Here is a 16,473-nt window from a genome sequence, read left to right as displayed (position 1 = left end):
GCCCCGGCAGAGCCCTTGGCACACGTCACCAGGGGAGCCGGTCACGGCTGCGTCATTGCGTTTGCTGTTCTGTACGGCGTTGGGTTTGGTGTATTCGACTGTCTGGCGCCTTGTGTGTGTCTTACGTGGCCTGCACAGTGTGCTTTGTCGGGGATGGGTTGTGGGGGGAGGTGTACCTGGTGGAGCATATGGTAGTTGGTTTTGTGTTCCATATTCCATATTGTATGCGCTGCATAGTCGTGTATTACTGTGTATTGCGTGCTCTCGCCTGGGTTATATTTGGTGCTGTATGTATTGTTTTGGTTTTGCATGGTTTAGTGTTTCTTGTACTGAGGGTCTCTTGAGTTGCATCTTGTATTTCCTGCCTCGTGTGTATGGTGTGCGTCGGGTTGTATTTTGTATCCGACGGTACATCTTGTGTTTTCTGTTGGGCTGTTTGTAATGCGTCGTATGACGGATTGTATTTCAAGTCTGTTCTTTCCAGCTTGGTATGAGTTGTGCTGTACTGCGCTCACGCCACCCCGGAGGAGGTGCTGATGCTGTTGCCCCTGGAGACCCCCAGTGGCGCTGGCCCAAAGCAGCCCTATAGCGCAGCGCCCCAGGGGAGCGGCTGGTGGCGAAGTGCCCGGGGAGCCCCTCGTCGTGCCGCAGTGGAGCACCTTTGTTACGCTGCCGAGGAGGAGCGGATGGTGGCAGTGCCCTGGAGGCGCCATTTCTTGCTTAGCGCGGGAGGAGCCCTTGGTGTCGCCGTCCCGGTGGTGTCCTTGGTGTCACCACGCCAGAGGAGCATGCCCTGGCACCTCTCCAGCGGATGGCTTTGTGCCGCCCCAGCAGAGCAGTGGGTAGCAGGGAGCGCCGGAGGAGCAGTTTGTTTGATGCCCAGCTCTTCTTGGAGCCCCTTTGCTGCATCGGAGGAGCTGTTGGTGGTCGTATTGTTGTATTTTGTAGTGTGGTGTGTTCTGTATCATATGTATTGTATCACGTTTTTTTTGGTATCCTATTGTACAGTGTTTTCTTATATGTAACATACATTGTTTACATTTTTATGTATTTTGCTTTGGGTTTTGTTTATCATATATTTTTTTATTATATTTTTATTGTATGAATTGAACTGTGCTGTATTTTCCTTTGCGTTATGTAGTGTATGTACTCTACAATTACAGCATTTAGCATGTTATATGCATCACATTGTAGTGTGGTATGATATTTATCATTTTGGATTGTTTGTGCTGTATTTTTTTGTTTTCTGTGTTTTGTATAGTATGCTGTATTGTATGTATTTTGTATCATATTGCGTGTATTTAGTTTTGAGTTTTTTCATGTATGATATGTATTGAAATATATTTGTATTATAATAATTTCTTTTACTATGTAGCTACACCCCCTCAGTATCCCCCTTTGCCACTTCAATAAACACCCTGATCCTTTCCATGCTGTATGGCAGACATTTTTGACCCTCAGGTTAGCAATGGTACCACAGTTAAGGTACGAACCTCTGAAGATGCACCTGTAGCATCCCGAGACAGCGCACTGCATCCATTGGGCAAGCTCCAGTACTGCAGAGCACCATGTGCATGCAGTTTGCCTGCTAATAGAGAATGGTGCATATGATGCTACTGCAAGAGGGAGATCTTTCTGTCTTGAGAGTACTTCAGAAGCTCTACTCCTACAACAACAAAAAAAAAAAAGACCGTGCCCATAAATAGCCCTCCCCCCCCCCCGGGCACTGCCTGTCCTGCACACCAGAGGCTACAACACTGCCTTTCGTGGTTGTAGTAACAGACCTACTGGGTTTTTTCTCCATTTTAGCAGAGCTCCCTCCAGGCCCACTTGTAATACAGGTGAAAGTCAACAGACCTTAACACAACAGTAGAGTCAGCTGATCTTTATTATAACCCAGGAAAAGACGACAAAACTATTCCTTTAAACTCTGGAAAACCACAACTACTCCTTTATTTCACTACAGGCACTGAGGCTTTGGAAGCAAGACCACCCCAGAGTACTAGCGCCTCTCCCAAACAGGCATGAGGAGTAACTAGCGGTTTCATCTGCTAAGGCACTTTGTTATCCAGGGCCTGCCTGCTTGTCACAGTTGCAGAACCGGGTGAAGGGAGAAGGCTGTGGTTAACTGTGAAGCAGATGCTATGGTGGTTTCATTAACTTAAAACTTACATAAGAGATTAAACAGAAGTCCAGAGCTAGTACCCAGGAAGTCACTGATTTAATGCGCTTGTGAATTAAAACTCAATACCGTTGATGGGTTTGCTCACTATAGCAAATAGTGGTATAACTGTTACCTCATTCTTCTGTAAACAATAGCACAGTGAAACTATTTTATGATTAGGCTTTTACAGCCAAATGAGTTTTATTGGAGTCACACCCAGGAAGGGTCGTAGTTCATACAGTTATGTTTGGACTTCAGACTTCAGGCTTGCTAATAACAGAGAACTCAACACCACGTTTGTTGAGACGATCAATCAGTTTTGTTTTGGAGAAGGCAGCTCCTGGAGAATACACACCACCTCTGTTAAGGAAAAGAGAAAAACATGACTGGTGCAGTGATTGAACTGACACCTTGTTTTGAAGTCAAAGATGTGTTTCTCTGCCTAAGAAAGAAAAAGCCGCTTTGTCCCATAGGAGAGCATACGAGGGATTTGGCAAACCGGTTATAGTCACAGGTTCATTTCTGCACCTATTCATTTCAAACTCAATAGAAATCATTCTGTTATCTGGAAATACAGACACTGATGCACTAGGTGCTACTAAACACCTGTGACTACATCCTTTCAAACTGTAAGGTGGGCAGATGAAGAGTAAGTGGCTTTGAATCAGCATGTGGTGAAGCATTTTTGTGGTAATGCAGAAATCCACAGGGTTAGGAGGTCTGTATTTTCAAAGAGAAAGTGCCCAGTAGGTTTAAGGGAGATCAAGCGGTTTGGCATGGGAAAGTACTTACTGTTTAGGCAGACAAGCTGCATCTTCCAGAAGAGAGAGAGCTGCCTGAACCATGGCAATTGGGGTGGCAACATAGCCAGGCTCTGACAAAATAAAAACCAAAACCAAGATTATATTCTACACACTGTATGTGGTTTACCTACAGCACGCTGAAGAATGATCTCTTTGGCAATGAAATAGCCTTCTCCATTTAAAACCAACTTTTTTACCTGGTACTCATTCCAAGTAGCTGATGAAATCCTTAAGATCTAATCTGGACAAATCCTGCTTCAAAGGCAGGGCTCTAACCACCCAACAGCCTTGAGTGACCACAGCGCAGTGACAGAGGGCTCCTCCTGACAGCAAGAGCTTTCCCCATCCCGTGTTTAAACTCAGACTTTCTCTGTGAGACTGCTGCATTCAGTGACAGCTCTAGGTATTTAAGGAAACTCAGCTTCATTAACTCCTTCCTGAATATACATTCTGGGTGTCTCTCCCCTCAAAGGAATGATATGAACGTAAGTATGTTGTAGCTAGAAATGAAACCATGCCAGATCTGATTTCAGTTTGCTCACAGCAGACTGGAGAGAAGCAAGCGTAAAGTCTAGGCTGTAACAACTGAAAACTATTAAAGCACTCTCCCTTTAACTGCTCTACTCCGCAAAAATGAAAATTGCAACAGCGAAAGGAAGGAAAGAGAAGGGCAAGAACACACACAAATTGGCCATTTCAAAAAACGCTAGTGTCCAAGGTGACGCTCTGCTAAGGCTGCTGACTTTAACCCTCAGGAGTGCTTGCTGCATGGACAAAGGCATAGCAGTGGAACCATACACCTATTTTAGAGCAGAGAACGCAAGACAAAAGCTGTGAGCTGCTACTAACGTATGTACCTGGTCCTTTCACTTCAGTGCAGATCTTGACGTTTGGTTTGCCATTCTGGGGATCTTGCCCCTCGCTGTAACCCTCACCAAAAAAAGTCATTGTAAACGAGGTTCCGTCCATCTGCAGCCGACAAGACACATGGTCACCAAAACAGTAACTCCCTTGTATCAGGCAAGCACAAGTAGTAAATACAAGTATCTACCGTACCAAATACTATGAGCTATCTAAACATGAGCATAGTTATTTTGAGCTGTTGCTTAAAAGGTGCAATCCCATTAAATTTTTAATCACTTCCACTTTGTTGGAACTGTTACTGAAGTCCATGTATTCTCTCAGTGCTTTCAGTCCTGGGTTTTTGATACTCAGTCTCACTCTGCCATCACCTATGACAGGTTGAGTGCTGTGATCCGTCCGCATAAATACATCAGACCCAGCAACATGATCTGGTTTTTTCCTCCTATAAGTTCTACACACTTCAATGTGTAATAAAAGAAGGCATGATTATTTAATAGTCAAAGCTATCTGAACAGGCACACACAATGTGCACCTAGGAATTGTTTCTCTGAGGCCCAGCAGCTGCCTCTAGATCACTGTTCTACCGTTACCATAACACATTTATTCAGTAATTGTGATGGAAAACAGTCAGTTACCTGTTTCTGAGTTGGTCCTTCCTTTGTGAAGCGTCCAGCAGAGAAAAAAGCCGGGTACTACATAATAAGAGGGGAAATGGAGGGAGACCAACAGTAAACTAGAGAGAAAAAAAAAAAAAAAAAAAAAAATCTACACACACTCAATTCTTTTGTGTTTTGATTACTTACTTTTGTCAGAAGTTTTCTTCCAAGGCTAAACTTCACAAGAAGAAGAAATAAAATGCCAGCAAACATCAGCTTGATAACAGAGCCAAGACCACCCACATTCACATAAGCGCCATACTGCACCTGAGGCAAAGATACACCTTCAGTGATAGAATTTACATGAAAATTCTTATATCTATTCATCTGTAAAAATAAATATCCCCAAATTAGGATGCAGTTGTTTGACACAACAGATAGCTGTTTAAATAGGGCCTTAAACAACTGTCTTAGTTCTAAACAACTCTCTGAATAATGCTTCACTTTACAAATCCTATGAGAAGACAGTATGAGGGAGCAAGCACAGTAAGTAAGAGTGGGAAACCTTAAAGATGTGTTTTGGTATCCGACTTCAGGCTTCTTTCCAGGTATCCTCCTTTCCTCCTCTTTGTGCTTTAGTTTAAAGAGAAACTGAGGCCTGCCTTTAGAATTCTGGAAGAGCAATAGCAAGCCTTGCTCCTTGGTAGTTTCCAAGTACATTTTTAGAGCCTTATCTCACCTTCATCCCTTAACTGATGCCTGTGATTCTGCACAGCTGTTACACAGATTGTGGGGGCTGATCTCTCAGGGAACCACAGAAAACAAAACCTAAACATCTCTTCCACCACCACCGCTTCACACTGCCTCTACTCTGCACGCCAGAGACCCAGGCGTCAAAGTCATCTCCAGATACAAGTGAGCAGCATATGGATTCTTTATCAGAATGCTGACTGCACTATACTGGCCTGACTAGGGTTACAGAGACTATGATGCTTGTGGAAGCTCTACTACTAAAAAAAGGCTTTGCACAGGAACAGAATTTAATGCATTTGTCATTCCCCAAAATCAGGAAGCCTACCTTTCAAATATTTCTGTGACTCAGGGCTTCTGTTCCCTACAAATACACACCCAGGAATCAGACAGCATGAGAAACCTACAAGAGACGCTCAAAACTATTCGCTAGCAGCAGGAAGTGAGCACATCAGGCAGAGTATCAAGCAGTATGAAACAGGCCAACACACCCAGAACCTGGGCCACGTCACGTCAGGCAGCTTCCAAAGGTGATCAGAAGGAAAAGCACGCTGTACTTCATTACTATTTACCCTGCTACAGAAACCCTATTACACAGATCTGCACTAAGAACACTTAATACATAAAGGAAGGATTTGTGTAATAAAGACATAGCATACTTGTAACTTACAGGTGTTTCCTGCAACTCTGTGTGCAAGTAACGCTGAGACCGTTTCACAACGGAAGCATCAGATCCCATGAATGGAATGCAGTACTGTTTGAATTCCTGACTGTAAAACACAAGTCCTCTGCAAATGGGGGAAAAAAAAAAAAAAAAGGGGGGGTCAGAAAAAAAGTCCTCAAGTGTTAATGTTCACGCAAACCGAAAGAAACTGATCCTAACAGCCCTACCAGTACTGGCTTTTTCTCAAGCATTCTTAGGACATCATCATTTCTCTCATTGAAAGCAAACCATTCCAAATTTATCCCTGGTTCCATGCACTACAGCAAGGTTGAATTCGATGACCAGAATAACACTCTTCTCACATTTCTTTCTTCTGTTCTACTGCTCGCTTCCGAAATCAAACTCAGAAGTTTGCCAGGCCACTAGAAGTCTCTTAGAACAAAGTAACTTTGAGACTCCATAAATGCTGGGTCATGTTCTTTTTTCAGTGAAATACGAGCTTATCTTCAATTCTATTAGATGAGCATCTATGTGTTCATATTATAGCTAAGTCCTAAATGCATCTTTTTAGTATTCAATGGTATGTCAACAATCTCTGTAATAGATACTGAACCGTTAGAAGACGGCATGTCTCACATCTTATGTTTCTTATACCTTCTTTTAAGTTTTGCACCAACTACTGGAACAGGGGTGTATCCTATCCTTTTACGAAGCTTCCTCAGGTTGTCTTGATCTGCGAGGCCATAAACAGCTGACTTCCAGGTCCCATCATGTACACAAGAACCCTGGTGACACACCATAAACCAGTCATTAATTCAGTATCAGAAATAATACAGTTTCACGTATTGTTTTCACATGTTTTCGTAATGGCCTTTAGAGTTGCCACATACGTGTATTATGATCACATGCATTGAAGTTATATTGAAATATGTATTTCAATACGCCATACACAATACAGCCAAGGTGGGTTATGGTGGCTGAACGCCAGGTGCCCACCAAGCCACTCTTATCACTCCCCCCTCCCACTCTGTAGGACAGGGAGGGGAGAAAGTAAGATGGTGAAAAAAACCCCAACCTCGTGAGTCAAGATAAAGGCAGTTTAATAAAGCAAAAGCCAAGGCCGCCTGCAGAAGCAAAGGAAAACAAGAGATCCTTTCACTCCTTCCCATCAGCGAGCAAGCGCAGCCGCTGCCTGGGAAGCAGGGCTTCAGTATGCATAGCGGTTGCTCCAGAAGACAAACGCAGTAACAAATGTCCCTCACCCCTCCTCCTTTCTCTTAGCTTTTATCGCCAAGTAGATGTCCTATGAGACAGAATATCCCTTTGGTCAGTGTGGGTCAGCTGTCCTGGCTGTGTCCCCTCCCGGGACCTTGCCCGCCCCCCGGCTGCTGGCTGTGTGTGTGGGAATGCTGGAGAGGCAGCCTCGATGCTGTGCCAGCACCGCTCAGCAGCAGCCAGAACCCTGGGGTGTTATCAGCACCTTCCTGGCTCCCAGTGCACAGCACGGCACTGTGGGGGCTGCTGCGGGGAAAATTAACTCCGTCTCAGCCAGACCCAACACTATCTCCACCCCTTATTCCATACAATTTGCATCATGCTCAGGTCCCACATAATTTAACACATAGGTATGCAATTCTCTCTCCTAACCATCCCATTGTATTTAATTCTCATTACTTAAATTCCTTCTTGTCAACAATTACAACTTATACTACAGACTTAAACCACCTTTATAGCCAACATACAGATTTATATATTCTCATTAACTGCTCTCCTCTGTCCTTTAACAGGTGGGTATTACTCTGCCATTCTATGGACTTCTGCCACTCCTCCAGATGTTCATAAGAACAGGCTGTGACTTGGGCTCCATCTGTCAAGATGGGTGCTCAGGACAGGAGAAGCAGCATGTTCAACTGCTGGGCACCAACACCAGCTTGGTTTAGGTCATCGTTGCACTATTTTAATAGTGTCCTTAGAATTATGACACTATTACAATTATGACATACACGTATTATCGTTACACGCACTAAACTGTAATGAAACACACACCCCCCAAACAAAAAAAACAAACAGCCAAACACTAGGATTGCTGGCAACACACTATGTACCTGTTACTGTGTGCGACTCCTTCCCACATCTCTGCACAAACTTAAGCATCTCTTCATACAGGTTAACACAACAAGCTTTAGGTCGACAGACAATGCAAACCAACCTTAAAAAAGGGTGCTTGCTTAGGATACTTTTATTAGCTCCTAAAGAATAATGTTCTTGGACTCATGATCATCAAAGTACTGCCAGCTCATTCCTTCGTCTGAATTAATGTCACAACATTTACTCTAATAGGCTATGGTGATGTTATCATAAATACCTCCGAGTCTCCAAGTAGGTATAAAGCAACTAACCTCAGGCCCAGACTTCACCGTCAGAAAACTTTCAACAGCAGTTAAGGTACCTTTAAGGGAGGAGAAAACATGACTTGGCATATGCACTCAGTTCACAAAGCCAGAGCACGCTCTGCTAGACTCAAACAGCCAGCCACTGACACTGGCAGTTGAAAAGGCAATCTCGCATCTTTTTCTCAAAGTAAAATAAACATAAGATGAAGTTCCGCAGCTCTTTGAGTTAGTAAATACCAAATTTCTCATGTAAAGTACTTCAATAAGGGTCACAAATATTATCTTTACCCACTACAGTTTTCATTTGTCATATCTAGTTAGTGAGATCATGTAAGTAATCAATGAAAAAAAAAATATTATTAGAAGCCATATTTAAATTTTCTCCAAGTTTCAAAATAAAGGGTGACATTGGCTGTGAAGACTGAGATGGGCTTACAGATTTTGGTAGACCTTAACTACAAAAAGACCCCAACCAACCAACCCACAAAAAGCCTGAAACACACAAGGTATCCTAAAACATTCCATTTTCCAACAGCCTGTGTTTTGCAAAGAATCCTTAGTTGGGATGAGCAGCAAAACAACTCCTCCAAATTCTGCTTTGTTCTGCTTTGCTCAGTTCCTTCAGAGACTGTAAAACTACTTGTAGGGGCAAATTTCAGCAGAGGAAGCAACAAGGTGGTAATAACCATAAAGTCAAAATAGGAAGAGATAAAACCCATCTGTATTTAAAACAAGTATCAGACAGCAGATCATAATCCCATGAACAACCAGACACTCATTTCCTTGCCTCTCCCTCCAATCAGATCCAGATTGAGTTTTCTTAAACTGAAAAGTTGATGATACACTCTAATGTAAAGCAATCCCACTTAATAGCAGTTTTAATGGTACATACAAGCAAAGCACTTGCGTACTCTTACTAGCCCTTCCAATGTGAAGTCAGACCTGATGAACAAACCATCCTCATTTGAGATTAGGATCGAGTACTATTTGCATAGAATTAAATCATCTCACATCTTTTCTTGAATATATTTGCCCTCTTTCAGTTACTGTCTAGCAGCCCCTAAAGAAAAAGGCACCGTGTGGCACCACCTACTGCACTCACCCAGCAGCTTCTTGGTGCTGACGGTAGGAAAAACTTCGGACACCCCATCACCCACCGATTTTCGAGCCCTTTCCTGCAACCTTGCTGGACCCACTGTCTCTTCCCTATGAGACCCTGGGCACACGCGGCAGTGCGCTGAGGCTTGCCTAGGGACACCCACAGCCGGCTGCTGGGACCTGTGGGCTCTGTTCTCGGTCAGCAGCGTTGCCTGGAACCCCTCCTCCACCCAATGACCAGCTTTGTCCAGTCTAATGGGAATACGATTTACTGTTGAAGTTCTGTCTACTGGATTTGGCTGAAACTGGTCAGCTGGTGAAGGCAGGCAAAAAGAGACAGAAAAGAGCTTCCATGTACACACAGCAGCTTTAGGAAGCGAGGTGAAGGCATGACCTGCCCTTCTTTTTCAACACAGGGTCACGCTCCAGTCACTCACCTTTCAGCTTGTCTCTGGTGTACAGGACTCCCATATCAGCTGGTATAGAGTCAAAGCCACAGCTGCCAATGACATATACTCCCTTTTCTGCTGCTTTTTCGTTATATTTCAGGTACATTCCTTCCAGAAACTAAAACACAATCAGAACAAGTATTTTAAGCGGAACTCTGGCCATACTCAGTATTAGCCATTAGCATTTTACTGTCACATTATAGCACCCTACATACGGCAAACCACTTACAGGCATCTTTAAGACAGATACATATGATTCTTGTTTTATGGCACAAAAGTGTCACAGCAGGGCAGCAGGATGTGAGCTACACCAAACTCCTACATGGCATCACAACTGAGACTTGAAGCAGAACTCAAAAATTTTTGCATTTCTAGAGAGAACCAAGAGGCTCTCGCCTGAGAGTAGGAAAAGCATACAAGGAATACACAGTAAAGGTTGTTAAAATAACGAAGGCATCTGAAAAACCATAGCTTAGGAGGCAGAAGTCATCTTCACGTTCAAAAGCGTGAGCAGAAACACAAAATGTATACCACAGAGACTCCTTTGATGGATCCTTGGTATAAGGCAGCATTTTTCCACTGTCACGTACCTGGGGCTCTCCGCTGATGTCGATGCAGCTCGCACCATTCTCAACACAAGCTTCGACCACGGGCTCTCCAAAGAACCTGTACTGTAGTAAGGCGAGAACACCGCACGTAGCAAAATAAACCCCACACCCCCCAACTCACCCAGCGTGCTTGACTTAACAAATGTACCCACAATAAAAGCAAACACTGGGTGGCTATTCATGCTGCCAAGGGGGGCACAAACGGCACAGCACCAGTGGGAAGGAGGAGCAGCACAGTTTCATGGCCCATAACAGTCTGTGGCACTGACAACCCTATTTTGTAACATAAAATCACCCAGGCCAGTTTAAGACAGCCCGTCTCACTTTATGCTTCCTCCACTCATACTAGTAGCACGTTCCCTGCTTAAATACTCTTGTAAGACGGTGCCAGGACCCGGCTTCCAGCTCATCCTTCGACCCCCTCCCCCAGTTTCAAAGGGGCCAAGGCCTGACCCAGCGGGGTGGGGGCTCCTCTCCCAGCCGCTCCCACCCCAGCACAGCTCGCACCCACCCCGGCCCGGCCCAGCGCCCCTCCCCACTTCACAAACCGTTTCTTAACGCTGCCCGTGAAAGACTTAAATAAGAAACAGGTAAAAAACCCAAAAAAAACCCCAACCAAAAGCGCGCGCACCCACAGCGGCCCCAGCCCAACCCCCACCTGCCCCAGCCCGGCCCCGCACCGCTCCCAGGGCGGGGGCTGCGGGGGGCGGCCGGGCCCGGCCCGGGGGGCGCCGGGGGAGCCCCTCCCGCCCCGCACTCACCGGGCCCACGCAGTTGAGCACCAGCCGGGTCTGCCTCGCCACGGCGGCCAGCGAGGCCGGGTCGCCCACGTCGCACAGCAGCACGGCCACCTCCGCCGCCAGCGCCGCTCTGCCTGCGCGCCGGGCACCGCCGTCACCCGCCGCGCCCCGGGGCCGCGGCCCAGCCCCGCCTCGGCCCGGCCGCTCCGCCCGCCGCCGCCACGGGACACCGGCCGCGGCCCGGCACCCCCCTCCCCGCCGCGGCCCGCACCCAGCCGCTCGGGCACGGCCCATACCGCCGCCCGGCCGCCGCCCGCACCCAGGCCCCCGCCGCGGCCCGCACCCCGTCACACCCCCCCGCCGCCGCCCGTACCCAGCCTCTCGGCCGCCCGCACCCCGACCCCCGGCCCGTCACGCCCCCCCGCCGCCGCCCGTACCCAGCCTCTCGGCCGCCCGCTCCAGCACCGCCTGCAGCTTCTCCCGGCTCCGCCCGGCCACGGCCCAGCGCAGGGCCCGGCCGCCCGCCGCCCGCGCCACCTCCTCCACCACGAACTGGCCGGTGAAGCCCGAAGCCCCGAACACCACCAGCTCGTAGGGCCGCTGGGGCGCCCCGGCCCCGGCCCCCGCCCCCGCCCCGCCGGCCGCCATCAGCACGCGCCGCAGTGCCGCAGTGCCGGCCCGCGCCAGGCACCGGCCGCTATCAGCCGGCCCCGCCCCCGCCCCGCCCCCACGCCCCGCCCCCGCCCCGCGCCGCCAGGGGGAGGGGCACGGGGCCGCTGCGGATGCTGAGGGGGGCGGAGGGGACCCGAGTGGGTTGCTGAGGGGGCGGAGGGGGCCGGGGGGGTCTCAGGTGAGCTGAGGGGGCAGAGGGGGCCGGGGGGGTCTCAGGTGAGCTGAGGGGGCAGAGGGGGCGGGGGGGGGCTCAGGTGAGCTGAGGGGGCAGAGGGGGCGGGGGGGGCTCAGGTGAGCTGAGGGGGCGGAGGGGGCCGGGGGGGTCTCAGGTGAGCTGAGGGGGCAGAGGGGGCCGGGGGGGTCTCAGGTGAGCTGAGGGGGCAGAGGGGGCGGGGGGGGGCTCAGGTGAGCTGAGGGGGCGGAGGGGCCGGGGGGGGGCTCAGGTGAGCTGAGGGGGCGGAGGGGGCCGGGGGGGGTCTCAGGTGAGCTGAGGGGGCTGAGGGGGCCGGGGGGGTCTCAGGTGAGCTGAGGGGGCGGAGGGGGCGGGGGGGGGGCTCAGGTGAGCTGAGGGGGCGGAGGGGCCGGGGGGGGGCTCAGGTGAGCTGAGGGGGCGGAGGGGGCCGGGGGGGTCTCAGGTGAGCTGAGGGGGCTGAGGGGGCGGGGGGGGGCTCAGGTGAGCTGAGGGGGCAGAGGGGGCGGGGGGGGCTCAGGTGAGCTGAGGGGGCAGAGGGGGCGGGGGGGGCTCAGGTGAGCTGAGGGGGCAGAGGGACGCTGGCAGCCCCTCAGGGCCCGCAGGCCCCAGTAAGGGCAGCCCCCCCAGGCCTCGGCAAAAGGCACCTTTGCTCTCCCTGCAGCAGCTGGGGAGGAGGGCGAGCAGCTGTCCTATCTCCCTCTCTCAAGGGCTCAGCGGATTTTTGACATACCATGAACAAATAAGACTCCACCAAGAGCCCGCCGAGAGGCGCTGAGCCCAGCTGTGTAAGCAGCACTTGTGGAGGGGCCGACATTACCGGCCCCACAGCACAATTACCTCTCCCGATGAGCGCAGCTCGTTACTAGGAGTTATTGCCCTAAGCATTCCAGCACAGGTGACTGAAATGGCATGAGGGTTGTTACTAATCAAAAAGAAAACCTTAATTACCTAGAAGTGAAATGAAGCACTCTCGTTTCCCCCACAATCACAGCAACTGCGTTTCGCTGAACAGCAAAAGCAGCCCACCACAAAATCTGGAGTCCCCGCTGCAGCGGGGAGCGGTGGCCGTGGCAAGGAGCATCCCTGGCTGCGTGGCACAGTGAGGGACAGGCGTGTCCTCTGTGCTTCTCATGGCCAGGCTACCGGAGTGCCTGGATTCCAGAGGCTGGCAGGAAGCCACCTGGGAAGCAGCCTTGCTTGCTGGCTCCTTCTCCCCAGGGAGCATGTGCCATATCTAAACAGTTCCTGACAGATGCCCGTCTAACCTGTTTTAAAACCTTTGGTGCTAGAGGCTTTCATGCTGTCCCCGGGGAATCTCCTCCTGTGCTTTGTTATACATAAAGGTGGGGACAAGAAGCTAGATCTCCACATCCCATAGTTTCAACACCATACTATTTCTCTTGTTTGTAGAGGACGTTGGCAAAATAGTTAATCCCTGAGGAGTATATAAAAAACACGGAAACTCCCACACATCTCCTTAGTCTTCCCTAGATGAGAAAGCACCAATTCTTTCAATCTTGCCTCACGGGCCACATCGTACATACATTTTTCCTGTTTTCCTCTGAACTCTCTCCAGCTGGTTTACATTTTTCTTGAAATCTCGTGTTCGCTGCTAGGCCCCACATTCACATTGTCAGGGCTAAATCGATTGAGGTTACGTGTTGTGCCAGAATTTATCTGTTTCTACATGCCCCAAACATTTGCCTTTTTTTTTTTCTTTTTGTTAACGGGTGTCACATCGTTGACACAGCTGCAGCTCACAATCTGTTCCACCACAGAGTTTCTTTCAAATCACTGCTGCCTGGCCAGTTTTTCCCCATCTCAGACTTGCGCTGAAGGTTAATGTCCTTTCTGAATACATTCTAAACAGCTCATCTCCGAGGCAGCGGGAGATCCTCTCCTTGAGTAGTGCTGATGCAGTTGTTGGTAGGCCTCCACTATCAGCTGTATCAGTGACGCAACTCAGTCTAACAAAAAACAAAGAGTGGGGGAGGGGAGGACAAAGACGGGTTTTGTGTTCTTTTTTAATGCGGATCATTTTGTTGATCAGATTTATAGAGCAACCCTGCAAAACCCGTTTCTTGTGCTTGAGGTCACTGAACATCTCATTAGTCAAGCTGGTCTCTTGCTACCTTCCTGTCCTTGCTACTGACTGGGATGATTTCCAGCTGTTGAACTCCTCTGAGCTGCTTTCCTCCGATGCTCAACTTTTCTGCCACCAGTTCTCAAAGCAAAGTCTGTTTTCTTCGAGGCTGCTCTCTTTGGACTTCCACTCTCTCCTTTGCAAAAGCTTTAAAAAAACATTGCAACAATGAGCAATATTTTCCCCCTCAATTTGAAGTTAACATAAATTGTTACTTCTTCAGGCTTTGCATTAAGATTTAAAATTGTGCAGTGGCGGGTGACTGTGAGGAGCCTGCAAATTGAAGAGGGCTTCTGATGTAGCTTGCAGGGCTGGCAGGGTTCCTCAGCCTGCTTGCTCCATCCCTTTGCTCCAGAAGCGTGCCTCCCTTGCCTTCTCTCCCTCTTCCATATTATCCCCTTTTCACATCTAATCCTCCATCACTCCCAGAAAACAAGGCAATTTATAAACCTCTTGACTCAACCATTTGTAAAGAATCAGGACTGCACAAGCTTCCTCAGGCTGTATGTGACAAGACCTGCACTGTGGCGTTAGGCAGTGGCTTGGCAAGCACGAGCTTGCACGCAGTGCTGAGCGCCCGGGCTCCTCTCAGTGACTGAAATGTCACACCAAATGGGGCAGACTTACCCCTTTTATCAATGCACAGCTCTTAAGGTGTCATCCATTCTTTCAATTTCAGCTGTAATTCTTTAAAACACACCTTTTGGAGCAAGATGATACAAGTCAGTTGTATCAGATACAGGATACAGAAGCAAGAAATCAGGCTTTCGGAGCTGAGAGGGATAACTGAGTAATGACTCGAGGGACATCAAAACACCAGGCAAACCTGGGGTTTTTTTGCTTACATAAAATATCATTATTGTAGCTCCAGCCCATTTTTCTCAAGAGATCTGTTGGCAAGTGGAAGAGTTGTGTTTGCAGACGTCTCCAGCTCCACTCCAGCTCTCCCAGTTCTCCAAAAAGGAACAAAACCCAAAGTCTCTAAGCCAGTTTACATTCCTGCCTGTGAAACTAACAAGTAGACGGGTAGGTTTCAAAATAGCAAACATCAAGGCAGTGTCAAGGTTCTGATTTTAAATGGAAAGCTTACAGCAGTCTTCACTAAAGGCAAAGGTTAACCTGTCTCCCCAGTTAGTGCCACCGACGCAAGATTGCAAAAGTTACTCTGTGGGAAAGCAGTAGGACGATTTACAGTTTTTCCTCGTCCAATAGGAAGACAAGTCATGCCAGATCTGCTGCCAAGTGCAATTCTGCAAAGGAGGTTCCCACTTGGATCAGCTTTAGAGGCTCACAAAAAAAAGATACTGCTGTTTCTTTTAAAATCTTGCTTCTCAGATTTGAAGGCACTTATTTTTTTTCCATGTATATCTGCATACAGGCGCTTAAACATTTCAGTACTTCACTTAAAGCCTCGTTTAGCCAGGCTGCCTCAGTCTAAAATAATTTAATTTACTAGAGGTCCCTGCCAATTTCTTTGGGACAGAGAAGCACACACATGCATGCACACACACATACACACAAGGCCTGTCTTTTCAAATTCCGTAAATAAAAAGGGGCATACCTCCCTTTGCTCGCTTCTCCTGTTCCACCTGGAGCCTCCAGCAGGATCTGAGGAATCTGTGGAAGCACTTATATAAGCACTTGTGTGTCCCTTCATGTCCTACAGAAGATGTTCTGATAAAATCTTTCCCATCAGTATTTAGGAATTTTGGGCACCAAATCTTTGTGGTAAAGTTTTTGGTACTCATTTATAACTTCAGGGTACTTTTTGTTTATTACAGTGGAAATGCATATGCTGTTCCATGACTACTATTTAATTAAAATAATAATAAGGTAGCAGAAAGATGTCAATTGCACAATGCTGTGTGAAGGCGATTTTTGTAAACACAACATGGTAATTGTCTTCTACCCCAAAGGGTAAAGTAAGATACACTGGCTTGCGTCATTGAAAAGTTACTAAAGAACACAAGAAAATAGAGCATAAGAGTAGGCAGAAGTGTTGGGAAATAAGGTTGACTAATAATGCATGGATAATTCACTGCAGGGTATGAAGAATTATGTGGGTGAATATATAAGGGATTAAAAAAAAAAAAAAAAAAGGCAGACATCTATGTACCTGTTACAATTAGTAGTGTAAGACTGTGAGAACAAATGTTTCTGCAACAAAGCCAACAGTTCTTAGTGCTATGGTGTATCTTATCCTTAATTTCTGAAAGAATATTGCTTTACAATCAAGAGGCAATAGGCTCCAAAACCCACCCCATACAGGACTTAAGAATTTATAATAAACTAGACCATTTAGACAGGGACAAAAAAAAGAGGAGCTTGAAATTAAA

General features: G+C 47.9%; 1 protein-coding gene across 2 annotated transcripts; it reads right to left on the bottom strand.

The window, feature by feature from the left end:
* Positions 1-1,870: 1,870 nt before the first annotated feature.
* Positions 1,871-11,826, bottom strand: SCCPDH (saccharopine dehydrogenase (putative)). Of its 2 annotated transcripts, none has more exons than XM_055714707.1 (12): positions 11,567-11,826; positions 11,151-11,263; positions 10,372-10,452; positions 9,770-9,899; positions 8,241-8,290; positions 6,496-6,626; positions 5,848-5,965; positions 4,635-4,754; positions 4,467-4,523; positions 3,825-3,936; positions 2,957-3,038; positions 1,871-2,524 (listed from the first exon to the last, which is right to left on the bottom strand). In XM_055714707.1, exons 1-12 carry the CDS (start codon positions 11,775-11,777, stop codon positions 2,419-2,421), a joined length of 1,311 nt encoding a protein of 436 aa, XP_055570682.1. In that variant the 5' UTR covers positions 11,778-11,826; the 3' UTR covers positions 1,871-2,418. The 2 variants fall into 2 exon arrangements, with proteins under 2 accessions (XP_055570682.1, XP_055570683.1); XM_055714708.1 differs by lacking the exon at positions 11,567-11,826 and adding an exon at positions 11,503-11,530.
* Between the last annotated feature and the right edge of the window lie 4,647 nt (positions 11,827-16,473).

The sequence above is a fragment of the Falco cherrug genome, chromosome 6 (genome assembly GCF_023634085.1).
Source record: "Falco cherrug isolate bFalChe1 chromosome 6, bFalChe1.pri, whole genome shotgun sequence".
NCBI classification, from domain to species: domain Eukaryota; kingdom Metazoa; phylum Chordata; class Aves; order Falconiformes; family Falconidae; genus Falco; species Falco cherrug.
The sequence above is the reverse complement of the archived record's forward strand: the minus strand, read 5'-3'. Positions and strand labels throughout refer to the sequence as shown.